The sequence below is a fragment of the Mytilus trossulus genome, unplaced genomic scaffold, assembly GCF_036588685.1.
Source record: "Mytilus trossulus isolate FHL-02 unplaced genomic scaffold, PNRI_Mtr1.1.1.hap1 h1tg000360l__unscaffolded, whole genome shotgun sequence".
Lineage (NCBI taxonomy): Eukaryota > Metazoa > Mollusca > Bivalvia > Mytilida > Mytilidae > Mytilus > Mytilus trossulus.
Window position 1 is genome coordinate 118260 of NW_026963338.1, and position 13298 is coordinate 131557.

The 13298-nt window shown below is 31.2% G+C and overlaps 1 protein-coding gene across 2 annotated transcripts in view; it reads left to right on the forward strand.

Moving 5' to 3' along the window:
* LOC134701878 (cyclic nucleotide-binding domain-containing protein 2-like) overlaps positions 1–10229 on the forward strand; it is a 35309-nt gene extending 25080 nt beyond the window's left edge. For both annotated transcript variants that reach the window (XM_063562989.1, XM_063562988.1), the window contains exons 8-17: positions 2–90; positions 547–698; positions 3312–3389; positions 3810–3870; positions 4575–4689; positions 6432–6496; positions 7375–7479; positions 8163–8306; positions 9286–9345; positions 9882–10229. In XM_063562989.1, the coding sequence (XP_063419059.1) occupies positions 2–90; positions 547–698; positions 3312–3389; positions 3810–3870; positions 4575–4689; positions 6432–6496; positions 7375–7479; positions 8163–8306; positions 9286–9345; positions 9882–10079 (1067 nt within the window). In that variant the 3' untranslated portion in view covers positions 10080–10229. The remainder of the gene's footprint in view (position 1; positions 91–546; positions 699–3311; positions 3390–3809; positions 3871–4574; positions 4690–6431; positions 6497–7374; positions 7480–8162; positions 8307–9285; positions 9346–9881) is intronic.
* Positions 10230–13298: the final 3069 nt, after the last annotated feature.

Below are 13298 nucleotides of genomic sequence, written 5' to 3' on the forward strand. Positions count from 1 at the left end.
GCTGTTGTCACATTACTTCTTACAAACCCTAAAACTGGTGCTTCCTTTGTCAAAACAGCAACAATAATGAGAAAAGGAATGAGCTTTGGAGTAAGTATGAATTATGTATAATCTACGATCTATTGTAATCGTTTTGATAAAAAATATACATGGAAAATTGTTATAAACTATTTCAGACAATCACCAATAAAAGTAATTAAACTCATTTTACTTAAACTAATCTTTGAAATATAAGAACTTCGGCAGCTTTTTAAAAGTATGCCAATTAAGGTAAGTATCTAATTTATTAACGTATTTGGAATATAGAAGTAGATCAAGGACTAATTATCTCAAAAGATATGGAAACGCCACACTTAATAATAAACAGAGTTATGATTCATCATAAACCCGAGCTCATGCATAGGACCTCATCTCATAAAATGAACATTGAGTTCCTCAATATGTCTCTGGGTAACTTTTAAAGTAAAACACGTCAGGAAACACAGCTCATTTGAAGTATCCTTCCAGATATGTTGATATTTAAACTAATTTTTTTTATGTCTTTAGGAACTTGCCTTGTTACATCACTCCAGACGCACAGCTACAGTAACTAGCCAAGGAACTGTACAGTTACTTACCATTGGACGAGCAGATTTCTTTGATATCTTTATGAGTGGAGAGGGACCTGACGATATTCCTGATCACATTAAGTTCATAAGGTAGATACGCTTACATGATGTTGTTTGTAATTTTTTTTTATAAATTTTGAAAAAATGGGGTCCAACACTAATGTCCGGGAAAAAAATTGTAGACAATAAGTTTAATAATTTTCTTGCGTCCGAAGCGCTTTTCTGGATTTACCTTCATCGAGAAAACATTTATCGTTGGTTGAAAAAAAAGTCCCTAGAATTTACATTGTATGAAAAATGTATTTTTTTATATTCTATGCAAACAATACGCTCTGGAATGACATAAATCGCAAATAAATTTGGGGCATGAATTGTTAGTTTAAGCAGTGATTTGCATTTTTTGATAAAAAAAAAATGCACTACGAAATACCTGTGTTCTGGGATCATAATTGCGATTATAGCACAATGGACAAAAGTGCACAATTGTTAATGCGACGCATACACATAACTTAATAGTAGTAAATATGAAATAAAATAATATGCATCGTTTTTTGTGCACATTTTTACCTTTTATGTCTGTTTGTTTTGTTCACACACATCGTTGTCAATTAAATGGAATTTTATGCGACTGTCATACAAATGAGAGGTTTAACTAGCTACAATACAAGGTTTTATCGACCATATGAAAATGCCTGTACCAAGTCAGGGATATGACAGTTGGTATCCCTTCGTTTGATGTGTTTGATCTTTTGATTTTGCCATTTGACTACGGACTTCGTTTAAATTTTTCCTCAGAGTTCGATATATTAGTTAATTAACTTGTTACCACTAAGTAAACGTAATCAGAATAAGTTTGTCATTATAATTCCATATGGTTAAAATGATTTCGTTAATAATCAGTTGTAGTTACTTCAAACCAAATTTTATATATCGACAAATATAAAAGCATGAGTTCATGTCAATTTTCACACAAAGCCAAATTTCGCTCGAGACTATTTCGTGATTTTTATAAATGAAGGACGAGAATAGTCAAACTCAAAGATCGAAAATAAACTGCAAACCCCATGGCTAAATAATAAAAGGACAAACAGATAGATAAAAGTACACAATACACAAGATAGAAAACTAAAGACTAAGCAACACGAAGAATCCTCTAGAAGGGAAAGCTGATTCTGCTCCACATGTGGAACCCGTCGTGTTGCTCATGTTATTACAAACCCGATAAAGTGTCCAATTTAGTATGTCACATTTGTGGTGAAATGGGAAGTGGTTAAACACAACAAGAACATTCTTCACACTATTATCTTCAGTTTGAAGATTCTCAACCAAATGTTATCCTAAGTTCAAAATATTAAAGTAGTTGACACCAGTTTTTATAGTTTATCGAAGTGCAAAGTATATAATATATTCCTGACAGGAAGTATTGAGGATTTTATCTTAGAAGAACTGTAAGATTATATTGTTATTAGGATAGATAATCGTTCTTTTATATTGATTATATGGAGACGAACCGGATATTTGTTATTTCATAGGCTGTTAATTTATTTGATTACAATATTTTAATTAAAACCTTTACATAGTTGAATGTTTTCCTCTCTTTCGTCTTGATCTTAAGTAAAGATTTGAATGTTGCTTTATATCCACAAACACTTTACCAATCCATTTTGTAATATAATTAACTCTCCATGAATTCATACGTAAATATATAAAAGAAAAATAATTAAAACGCCTTAAGCAGTCTATGATGCTGTGATTTAAAGATGAAGGTAAAACAGAAGGAAATATCGTACTAGAAAATATAACAATTCATAATAGTAATTTGTTACAAGGAAATATCTAGTATAGAAAAAAGTTAAATCACAAAAATACTGAACTTCGAGGAAAACTCAAAACGGAATGTCCCTAATCAAATGGCAAAATGTAAAGCACAAACACATCAAACATATGGAAAACAATTGTCCTATCCTTTGTACAGGCATTTTCGTATGTGGAAAATGGTGGATTAAAGCTTTCACTTGACTGACAGTCGCATTAAATTCAATTACATTGATGTGTGAACAAAACAAACAGAAAAAACATCCAACACATCTTTAAAGTTTGTCAACATTGTTTTTAATAGTCAATGATATATTGTTGTCTTAATTGCTATAATACATCAATGATATATTGTATTGAGTGTACTTTTTGATTGGACGATTTGTTAAAACTATATGTTTTTTTTAACATTGTTTGAGTCACGTGAATAGTTTGAATATTTCAATATAAAAAAGCGATATTTGTTTATATTAAAATCAATATTTTAACCGCAGCAATATATACTGCATAGGACGGATCTTTACAATGTATTTGCATCTGAATGCACGCAGTGTGATGTGTTATTGAAAGCTACATTCAAATCTTGATTCTCGTTTTTATCTCTCAGTTCTTAAGAGATGACATTTACTACACCTACGTCCACCGTACCTACCACAAAATCTTAGAAAAATCGGTACAAAACTCAGTTGGAGCTGATATGATCAATACACAAAAACTTGAGTATACTATATTAAAACTTGGTCGTTCTGTTGATGTCACATTGATGTATTTACGACAACTCGATTTATTCATATGAAGATATGCTGCATTTATTTTAAAGATTGAACATTTTATCAGTTACCGTTCATGCATATTAATTAAATATAATTTGTTTTCTTCCCTATTCAGTCAGTGCGACTTTATGAAAGACTGGCCTATTGAAAATTTATTGGAACATCCAGAAAAATGTTTGCTGCACTTTTTCAAGTAAGTGAAGATACACATAGCGAGTTTATGCGATGGTTACGCACTTTAGATCATTTTATATGTATGACATCAATATGAATGTTTGAAGTTTGATTTAGTAACTTCAGGCATTCGTTGATAAAATTTTATTCAATATTGTTTAAATTTTATTTCTGTTAATTTAGTGTAATATTTAGTATAAAATAAAGGCAACAGTAGTATACCGCTGTTCGAAATTCATAAATCGATTGAGAAAAAAACAGTTCCGTGTTACAAACTAAAACTGAGGGAAACGCATCAAATATAAGAGGAGAACAAAGACATAATAGAAACACAACAATAAAATGTCATTATATTTGACAAGAATTTCAACCATTAATACGGGAAAAATCAAAGACTGTGCTTAAATATTTAATTTCTTATTTGTTTTTCAAATTTTAGACGAAATGTTGTTATTGTGAAAGACAGCACTTTTAACGAATGGATATATGTTGTGAAATCGGTAAGTCTTGAATATAAGAACAAATTATGTAAACTAATGTGTATTGAAGCTCCTAATGTATTTATTTTTAATTTCCGCCGTTTGTGATTGTTACCTTGATATGACCTTCATTAAACTAATGATGTTTTTCTTTATGGTCATACTTTAAAGAACATTTCAAACAAACAAACAACCGTTTATCTGTGATAACATTTCAATACCAAATCTAGAAATAATTGCATTAACTTATATATCTGTATTCTATAATCAAAATCGAAAATTGTATTGCTTTTATCATGCAATTTTTCGGACGCCATCACGAGTTGGTTGACCGTTATGGAATAACGTTTTCACAGATAATATCAGATATGTTAGGTATGTCGCAATCTACTTCCCTTTTCACACGAATGTGACCTATCGAATTCAACTATTTACCGCGTTTATTCCTATAGTATCTTTCGTGCCTCTTTCATACAGCTTAAATATTCTTGGATTGAATATTTCTGAAGATGATTAAGTGTTAAAGATTTGATTTATCTTTCATATTTTATATTATTTTTCTTGGAACCCTCGATTTTAAAAAAGTTTAACGTTAGCTATAAAAAAAAAAATTGAAAAAAACCTCATATATCTACAGAATCTTGCAAATGTATCAAAACGTTATTTGTGTATGTGCATCTTTCCATATTTTATGTTCTCAACGTATTCCCTGCCCTTTTTTTCAGGGGTTCTGCCAAGTTCTGAAACAGCTCAAAGGTGTAACACCTAGACTTGGATTTAACACTAGACAAAACGCAGACAAAGATCCGTCGATACCAAAATTGCCAGGGTTAATCAAAGGTAAATAACAATCAAATAATAATAGTGTTTCAAAATTGTCCAACAACCTTATTCTTCCTTCCCAAAAAATAACTTTCAGTGTCAGAAAGCCTATGTGAGAAAATATCTTGCATTCATTGAATTGCATTCCACCTGCAGAAGACAGTATTTCTACTCGTCAAATATAGAGAAGCTTGTAAATCCACCATGGATCGACTGGTTTTTGTGCTAATACGAATCAGTTTTCATACAGAACCTTCTCGACCACAAAAAATTAAATAAATAAATAATTTCACGTTCACTCTATATTAAGCAACATAAGAATGCGTGTTTACATCTCATAAATCAAATATAACTTGAGATACTACCGAAAGCAGATGTTCATAAAAGTCTCGTCTATGCACTACTTTTAACAGTACTTATTTTCTTCGATTTCCCAATATTCTTGAATCCTTTGGTTACAGCACCATAAATATCGGGGACACTCATCTATTGTTATACTGTTTAACGTTTACTTCATATATTTAGGAGAACTTAGGCTAAGTCATGCACTATTGTCAACCCTAGGTACATAAGGCAAAACACAACGTAACTCTGGCAGTATTCTCGACAAAAGTAACACGGAAGAACATCTGAAAATTTTTTCACAAGATTTGCTTGACCAATATTAATACCTTATCTGACCAGCGGTATGTTTTTGGTCTTTTATCTTCAATGTGGTCGTCCGTCTGACCTATAATTTGATCGATTGAGTCTTATTTTTGTTTATGACATTTTGCCTATGAATTCACATGACCGATGATGTACACAAGGAGACATTTTTACCGCGCACTCAATCCAATCCCGCTCATATTTGGGTTCATGTGATTCCCTTAGATATTATTTGTTTTCATGTTTTGTGCCTTCCCAATCGATTGACGAGATTTGAACATCAGTAAAATGCTGTGGCCTTATTTTATCCTGTCGTCTCGTCCGTCGTAGAGGCCCAGTTCGATTATAGTACTCAAACTCAAAAATCTTTTATGAATTTGATAATTCGAGCAGAAATTGTGTACTCTGATTTCAGAGTATAGTTCATAGACGCGCGTCTGGCATATAAAAATATTTTTTAACCTGCTACCGTTTGATGGCTATTATTCGTTTGTTTCTCTGTCCTATATATTTTTCCCATTTGTTTATTGTAACCCTGTCGTGTAATGTTGTCATTTTGATGTTTAAATCAACACTGCCATTAAAGCGGGAGGTTTAGCATGCAACACAACCAGGTTCAACCCACCAGGTAAGGAAAATGGCCATTGTTACATTATAGTTCGTTTCTGTGTGTTTTACAATTCGGTGTTGTGTCGTAGTTCTCTTATATTTGATACGTTTCCCTCGGTTTTAGTTTGTAACCCGGATTTGTTTTTTCTCTATCGATTTATGAATTTTTAACAGCGGTATACTACCGTTGTCTTTATTTATGACCGGAATGCAAGGTCTCGCTCTTTTGGAATTAATTTATTTGATTTCTCTATCGTTTTTTTATTTTTTAAATGGATATATGATATTTTGAACATCGGTAATATACCTCTCATTTGTAATAATTTGTTATGTTCTCATTAATTTAAAAAGTAATCTTTTTAATTTTTGCGATCCTGTAATATTCAATGCTCGAATTAGTTGGATTAGGTGAATCTTTTATAAATTGTTCTCATTTGATGTATATGGAATGACAATATAACACAATGCAACAATTTTAATTACACAATTATCATCCATTTTAGAAGCCAAGATTGATACTGGCCTAAGAAGAAAACGACGATCAAAATCTGCTCCAGTGAAAGAAGAGGTATGATCCTTTTAAAGAATCTTTGTCATTTTTTTGTCAATTTAACATTTTGTCAATGATGAACGGATCTTCTAGAACCATGACATATAGACAACTAATGTTTATTATAGTTTTCCGATATTCAAAGTTTTCAAGGAAGAAAACAATCTGGAAAGTCCATAATTCAGTATGTTTTTGGACAGCTGAATATTCACGTTTAAATTTTGTAACATTTTCCCCACGAATTCTAAGAGATGATACTGTGGTTTTGTACAACATTAATAGTCAAATAAATACAAGATCATCAATTATTCTGAAAACTGAAACAATTGAATGACAACTTGATGTCCGATTTTCGTGTTCTTCTTTTTTTTGATATATCTACTCCTCTAAATGTACTGAATAAGTTCAATTAAACTTGGGATAATCTGAAGAGGTAGAACACGTTTTCGCAACACGTTTCACAATGACTGATTAACATAATGACATCATATTAAGTTAGCAACTTATTTACTACAAAATGTAAAGTGTGAGCTTTTTTCTGGATCCATCCTACATCTACTTCTTGTGATCTGATATTTAAATGACAATATAAAAAAGAAGATGTGGTATGATTGCCAATGAGACAACTGTCCAAAAGAGACCAAAATGATACAGACATAAACAGCTATACGACACCGTACAGCCTTCAACAATGCACAGAGTCCATACCCCATAATCGGCTATAAAAGTCCTCGATATGACAATGTGCTTAACACGAAATCGAGTTCATGCTGCTTCCTGTTTTATAAGTATTGTGAAGTGTTCAATCCACGTTAGATGAAACGCTTACTAGTAGTATATGTCGTATATAATAACAAACTTGGTTTCTTTGATGATTTTGTTAAATATCTTTACAGAATGAAGAAAACAGTCCACCAATGGAGGAACATAAGGCACCAGAAGCACATACATTTTCAAAAGATCAATACTCAAAGAATCCCACCACTTTAAAAGCTCATTTTGTATGTATTTGAATTGATTGTTTGAAGTATACATATCAACAAAAATTTACTGTACTTCTACAGTAAGAAAAAAAAAGAATGTGAAAAGAATTTCCAAAACACGAAAGATTAAAAAGACAGTTAAGTGTTTACAAATCATAACACAGAAAATCAAATATTGAACCCATAAACCCATTAAAACCTGGTGACCGAATTGTTTCACTTCTGACACCGGCGTTAAGCCTGTAAACTGTACAAACCTATGATAAGTAGCAGCATTTATTGAATTTGTTTAAATATTATTTATGAAAAGCGCATACAAAAACAAAACAATGTCTGAAACGTGCTCAAGAAAGTAACACATGACTTTATTTTCGGTCAGAAGCGCTTTTGCTTATCTGCACCTCTGGAATGTTCATACTTAACAAACTATTACTACATATGTGTGATACCAAAGAGACATTAGAAAGGAAATAACTAAAATTAATTTTAACATAATGTAAAAATTTTTCTACTGGCTATTGTGTTTGAGGTTTTTCCTGCAAAACATTTTAAATTAATAAAACTTTACATAAATCATTAGCGTTCATACTGCTCGTGCTTGTACCTCATAAAATACTACATTTTAATAGTCTATAAATACAGCATTTAAGTGGCAGCATGTGATAAACAATAGTCTGATAAATTTTTGTTCTAATGTTTAGGCAGTGAAAAGACCAAAACAGAACTACGTCATACCAGAGAAATGCAGGCCTCCAAAACCTGTACCAGAACCGAAAGAACTATCAACAGGAAAACTGCCAGCAGTATATGTTCAAGTTGAAGCTCTTAAACCAAGAGATGCATTTGTAAGTTAGAGTTACCATTCTTTTAACTAATAATTGAGTGATTAAGAGAAAAAGATGTGTCATACACTTTAATACTAACAAAAAAGGAAAGAATATACATTTAATGAAGCTAAAAAGTTGCAAAATTTATATAAGTGCAATTTGGGTATTTACCTAGCAAGTTGCCTGAAAATTTACCGATATCCTTTCTAGTTTTTCGGCATTCTTTCTCAGTAGTGTTTTGGGCCAAAATCTACACTACCAAGTACCACACTTGTACAAGAGGAATTTTTCCTAGTTATAAAACCAGGGTTAATCCACCATTTTTCTTGGAAAGTGCCTGTACCAAGTCAGTAATATGATATTTGTTATCCACGCTAGTGTTTGATATCGTCCGATTTTGTCAATTATTATGGATTTTACCTAAAGAAGTTACCTCAGTTGCGTGTCATTTTGTCTAGTTTTTTTTTTATACTTTCTTTGATTTGCAGATAGCATGTTATTTCTTAACGGCAATTATTAATGTTGTGGTGACAGTGATATTGGAGTTTTCCATTCTATATTATTCAATGCGTTTTTGTTTATCGACAATAATATACAACAACCTATATCACTGTGTTTGTTAAAGTCCGTTGTTTTACGTACTTTTATTGAAACTGAATCATACGCTTTAGAATACTCATTCAAATACCGACCCTCGGCAGCAAAAATGATAGTCCTGTCAATTTAAGAATCGACATGCTGGGTACGAACTCCTACCGTTACAGTTAAAAATTGTTTATTAGTATGTTGAAGTTACCTACATTTGATGAAATTAAAGTCATTGTCAACCGCTATCGTGAAAGTACAAGTAAAAGGCCCTGTGTTGTAGTGACATTTGTTCTCTTCTCTTGTTATATTGAAAATAAATGACGTTGAACTGGCAATAGCTTCTTGGCGGCGGTGAACTGAAAATTGAATATACTAAGATAACTTTTAAGTAATCTCAAAATTGTTACAGGGTTTAGAAACTATAGAATTTGATACTGATTCAGAAAGGACAAATACAGTTGTTAGCTTGGTAAGTTTATGTTCTGAATAAAGCAAACTTAATAACAGTTTATAACCTTCAATTATTTGTTCAAATTCTCGGACTTACATATACTAGAATGCTTATATTCTATAAAAGTACATTAGATATAACCTTAGTATTATGCAGTTTGTTTTTCATCTATTTAACTTTCTAATCGAAAATTTTGAACTGATTGAACACATTTTTGAAATTTCACCTGATTTCAATGATTTTACACATTTTGCATGCATGCATTGAACGCATATTTAACTTTTCTGGATAATGTTCAGGTGATAACTGTCCTTGTTTTCTTCGCTCGTAAAGAAAATAAACTTTATTTTTGTGAATACATATTAACACAGAAAATAGGTATGCTATATACACGGATGAAACCGAATCAAACGCGCACGTTACATGCGTGTGTTTTAGCACCAAGAGTGTTTAGGTACGCTCCAGAGTCAAAGAATAAATAAAATCCACATAAACTTAAATCATTCTAAAGCATAAAAACACTAATTGATATGGATATGATTTTTTTCTTTCAGGTAAGCCGTGGTGCTGAATGCATTATGCTATCTAAAGAATTTTTCATGAAACATGCAAACGAAAAGGTGAAGAAGTTGATTCGACATCAGGTTCAACCTTATCCTGAAGATGAAGCATTTCAGAATAACCTGCAGATAAAATCAGATTGGCAATTGTACAGACATTCATTAATCACAACACTGACTAGCAATCTATGATTTTTAAACCTTTTCTAGCTGTGATACCGATTTAATTATTCCGATTGTTAAATTTTAACTCAGGTTTCTTCCTAACTCTATCATGCAATGAGGAGCTCTTATCATTTATATCTTTATTTTTTTATGTGCTTATTGTAAAAACACTTATTCATAAAATTGTGATTTATTTACATTATTTGTATTATTTGATTCAAAAGAAAACGTTTGTTTATTTAAATTGAAATAAAATATATATATTTGAAATATTATTGCTTTACTTTAATCCATTGTATGGTAATATATTTGAGTTATCTATTTAATACTCATCCTATCTCAGGCTTCGAAGTCATACAATTTTGGAGTCAATTTTATGTATTTCTACTCCGAAATAAACCAATCAAAATGCTGATTTGTCTGTTTCCAGCACTAATTGTTGTGCTCCGTGCACTGAACAAAGTGTTTTGACTTCAATCCATAGGTGGAAGGAGTACAAATGTATTTTATTTATATATGTCGACATTTTCATTAAAAAAATCTTTTGAAAATATCAATGTAATCAAATTTGAAAACGAAACAATAACGAACAATTAGTGAAAGGTTTCAGGCTAATTATCGGAATTCAAGGTTGGGATATGATTGAATACGGACATAACAATAGTATTTGTATCTACGATTGCTTTGTCTAATTGTTACGTCAATGCATTTCGGTGTATGCAACATATAAAAACTAGACTTTTATTCTAAAATTCCCTTAAAAAAATTGCATATTCATTTTAGGATGTTTTACAGTGAAAACATCAGTATATCCAGTTTGCGCGTCTTGGTGCATTTTTTAGATCGACTCTTTTTGTTAGGACACTTAAAGCAGTTATTACAAGTGACGGACAAGGCAATATGCAAGTCGTTTTTTTCAAATTCAATTTCACGCTGTCGTGTCTCTTATGAATGGAACACCTCTGCATCTTTCAAAATCTGCGATGCTTCTAGTGAAGATTATTTTTCATTCTCTAGTTATTAGTTCATATATCAAATATTCGTATATATAGATATTATGACCTGATAATATCTATATAAAAAGAAAATAATATACCTTTAGTTTGGACGCGCTTTTCTTCTACAAAGACTAAATGAGGATCCAAAGGAAAGCAATACACTGCTAAGAAATTGGGTTAGAATTTTGGCCCGATTTATTTTTCAAAAATGACAGTTAATGCAATTACATTTACTTTTAGAGAACTAATGACTTAAAAAGCCTTTAAAGTGGGATATTAGGGACATCATGGCTTATTCTGTACTTTCCATGTTGGATGGAATATTTATTATTAGAATGTGTTATTGTTTTTTTCTACATCATATCTGAGACTACTATACTATAGTAATCTCTGAAAATATTAAGGCTAGCCATAGGCTGATAAATTCCTGTACTGTTTCAAACCACTTTTTTTCACATTGACCTTTTGATGCAGTTTTTATAAAAAAAAAAATTGACGAAAGACATGAATAAAGGCAACAGTAGTTTACTACTGTTCGAGCGTCATAAATCGATTTTTACAAAAATAAATCCGGGTTACAATCTAAAACTGAGAGAAACACATTAACTAATAAATGTTAATTAATAATGTAAATATAGTTGCTTTAAACTAAAATTTTAGACATGAACTGGCTGATAAATTATCTTTACAATCCTTACCGTGATACAAAATAAAATAAAAAAATGGATAGAGTAACAACCACAAACGATAAGATATTTAACAATATCGATCACAATTTCAGATTCAACAACATGACTAAATACATGAATGTTGGTTAACAAGTACTGTCTTATAACAATGCGATTTCACAGTCAACAAAACAGTCAAAATCGGGAATTGGTCATGTTCGGTTCTATAAGACTAGCTGACGTAAATGGTTGATAACAATCTAAGACGTGGAAAACCTATCCTTACTTAGTTTATACACAGACACATCGTATGGATCAACCAATTGGTGATGGTGTCCATTAAATGTACAGCGTGATATTTTTATTTTGTAGGTTTTTATTTTTAATATTTCCTCCTCTTAACTTTGTTGGAGCAGTTTCTGAGCACACCCCATGTATGACGTTCGTATATTGTAATAATGCACGACCATAACGTATCAACATAGCTATGAAAACACAATAAGACAGGACAGAGGGTACAACTGAGAAATGGGAAATGGATAATTGGGATGTTAAAATCGTCCCGTTTGTCATAGATTTTTGCGTGAAGTCGTCCATCTGTGTCAATATTGAGGAACAGATCAAGGTATGAAGCAGCATTTCTGGTATAAGTAGTAAACTTAATTTCATGTTCACTGAGATATATGAGATGTATTGGCTGAAATATGGGTTATTTAGTGATAGGACATCAGCAATATATCTAAAAGTAAAATTGAAGAACATGACATTTATTTGTACGCACTTTCAGAAAACGTATCAAACCATTGGATTTAAATTCGAATTTAAATCATATTAAATTTTAGGCATAAGATCTATGTGTATGAAATACACTGATCACATATATATGCACATATGCAATATAAACATTAAGCTTAATTTGTTAGAAGGCAAAGAAATGGGAAGTTAAAATTTTCGAACGAAAATATCATCCCCCACCCCTAACAGTTTATTGGTATCTAAGGTAACCTATTCCTAAGGAAGATAATCATTAGTTTTTCGTGAAGTTCAAACTGAGGTTTGTATACAGTTAATGCATAATTATAAATAGGTGATTTAAATATTTAATAACTAGTAGAAAAATAAAAGTGATATTTTGTGTTATGTCTTGCTATTTAGAGTTGAAGTAATGTGATACTATCTTTAAGACCGAAAATTTTATACTAAATTCATATTTTTGGTCCGGGGGATAATAGTGGATAGACGTACGTCCTTATAACGCTGACTACTAAAATCATAAAAAACATAATTATGATTTTGATATTAATACCAGAAGACATATCTATTTATCATCATTTGTGGTTCACTTTAGAATATCTATATTCGTAAATATTAATCTAATTTGTTTTGCATATCTTCAATATGCTTGAGAAATGATTTATCTTGGTTGCAGTCATAATTGATCTTCATAGTAGCCACTAAAGTATCAAACTGAATTGCATCTTTTAAAATATCGAGTAAATATGCATCTACTGCACCAGAATAAGTTACGCTTTCCGTTTGGGACTCAATTTGTCAATCATTCTGCAAATAAATTAACTAAC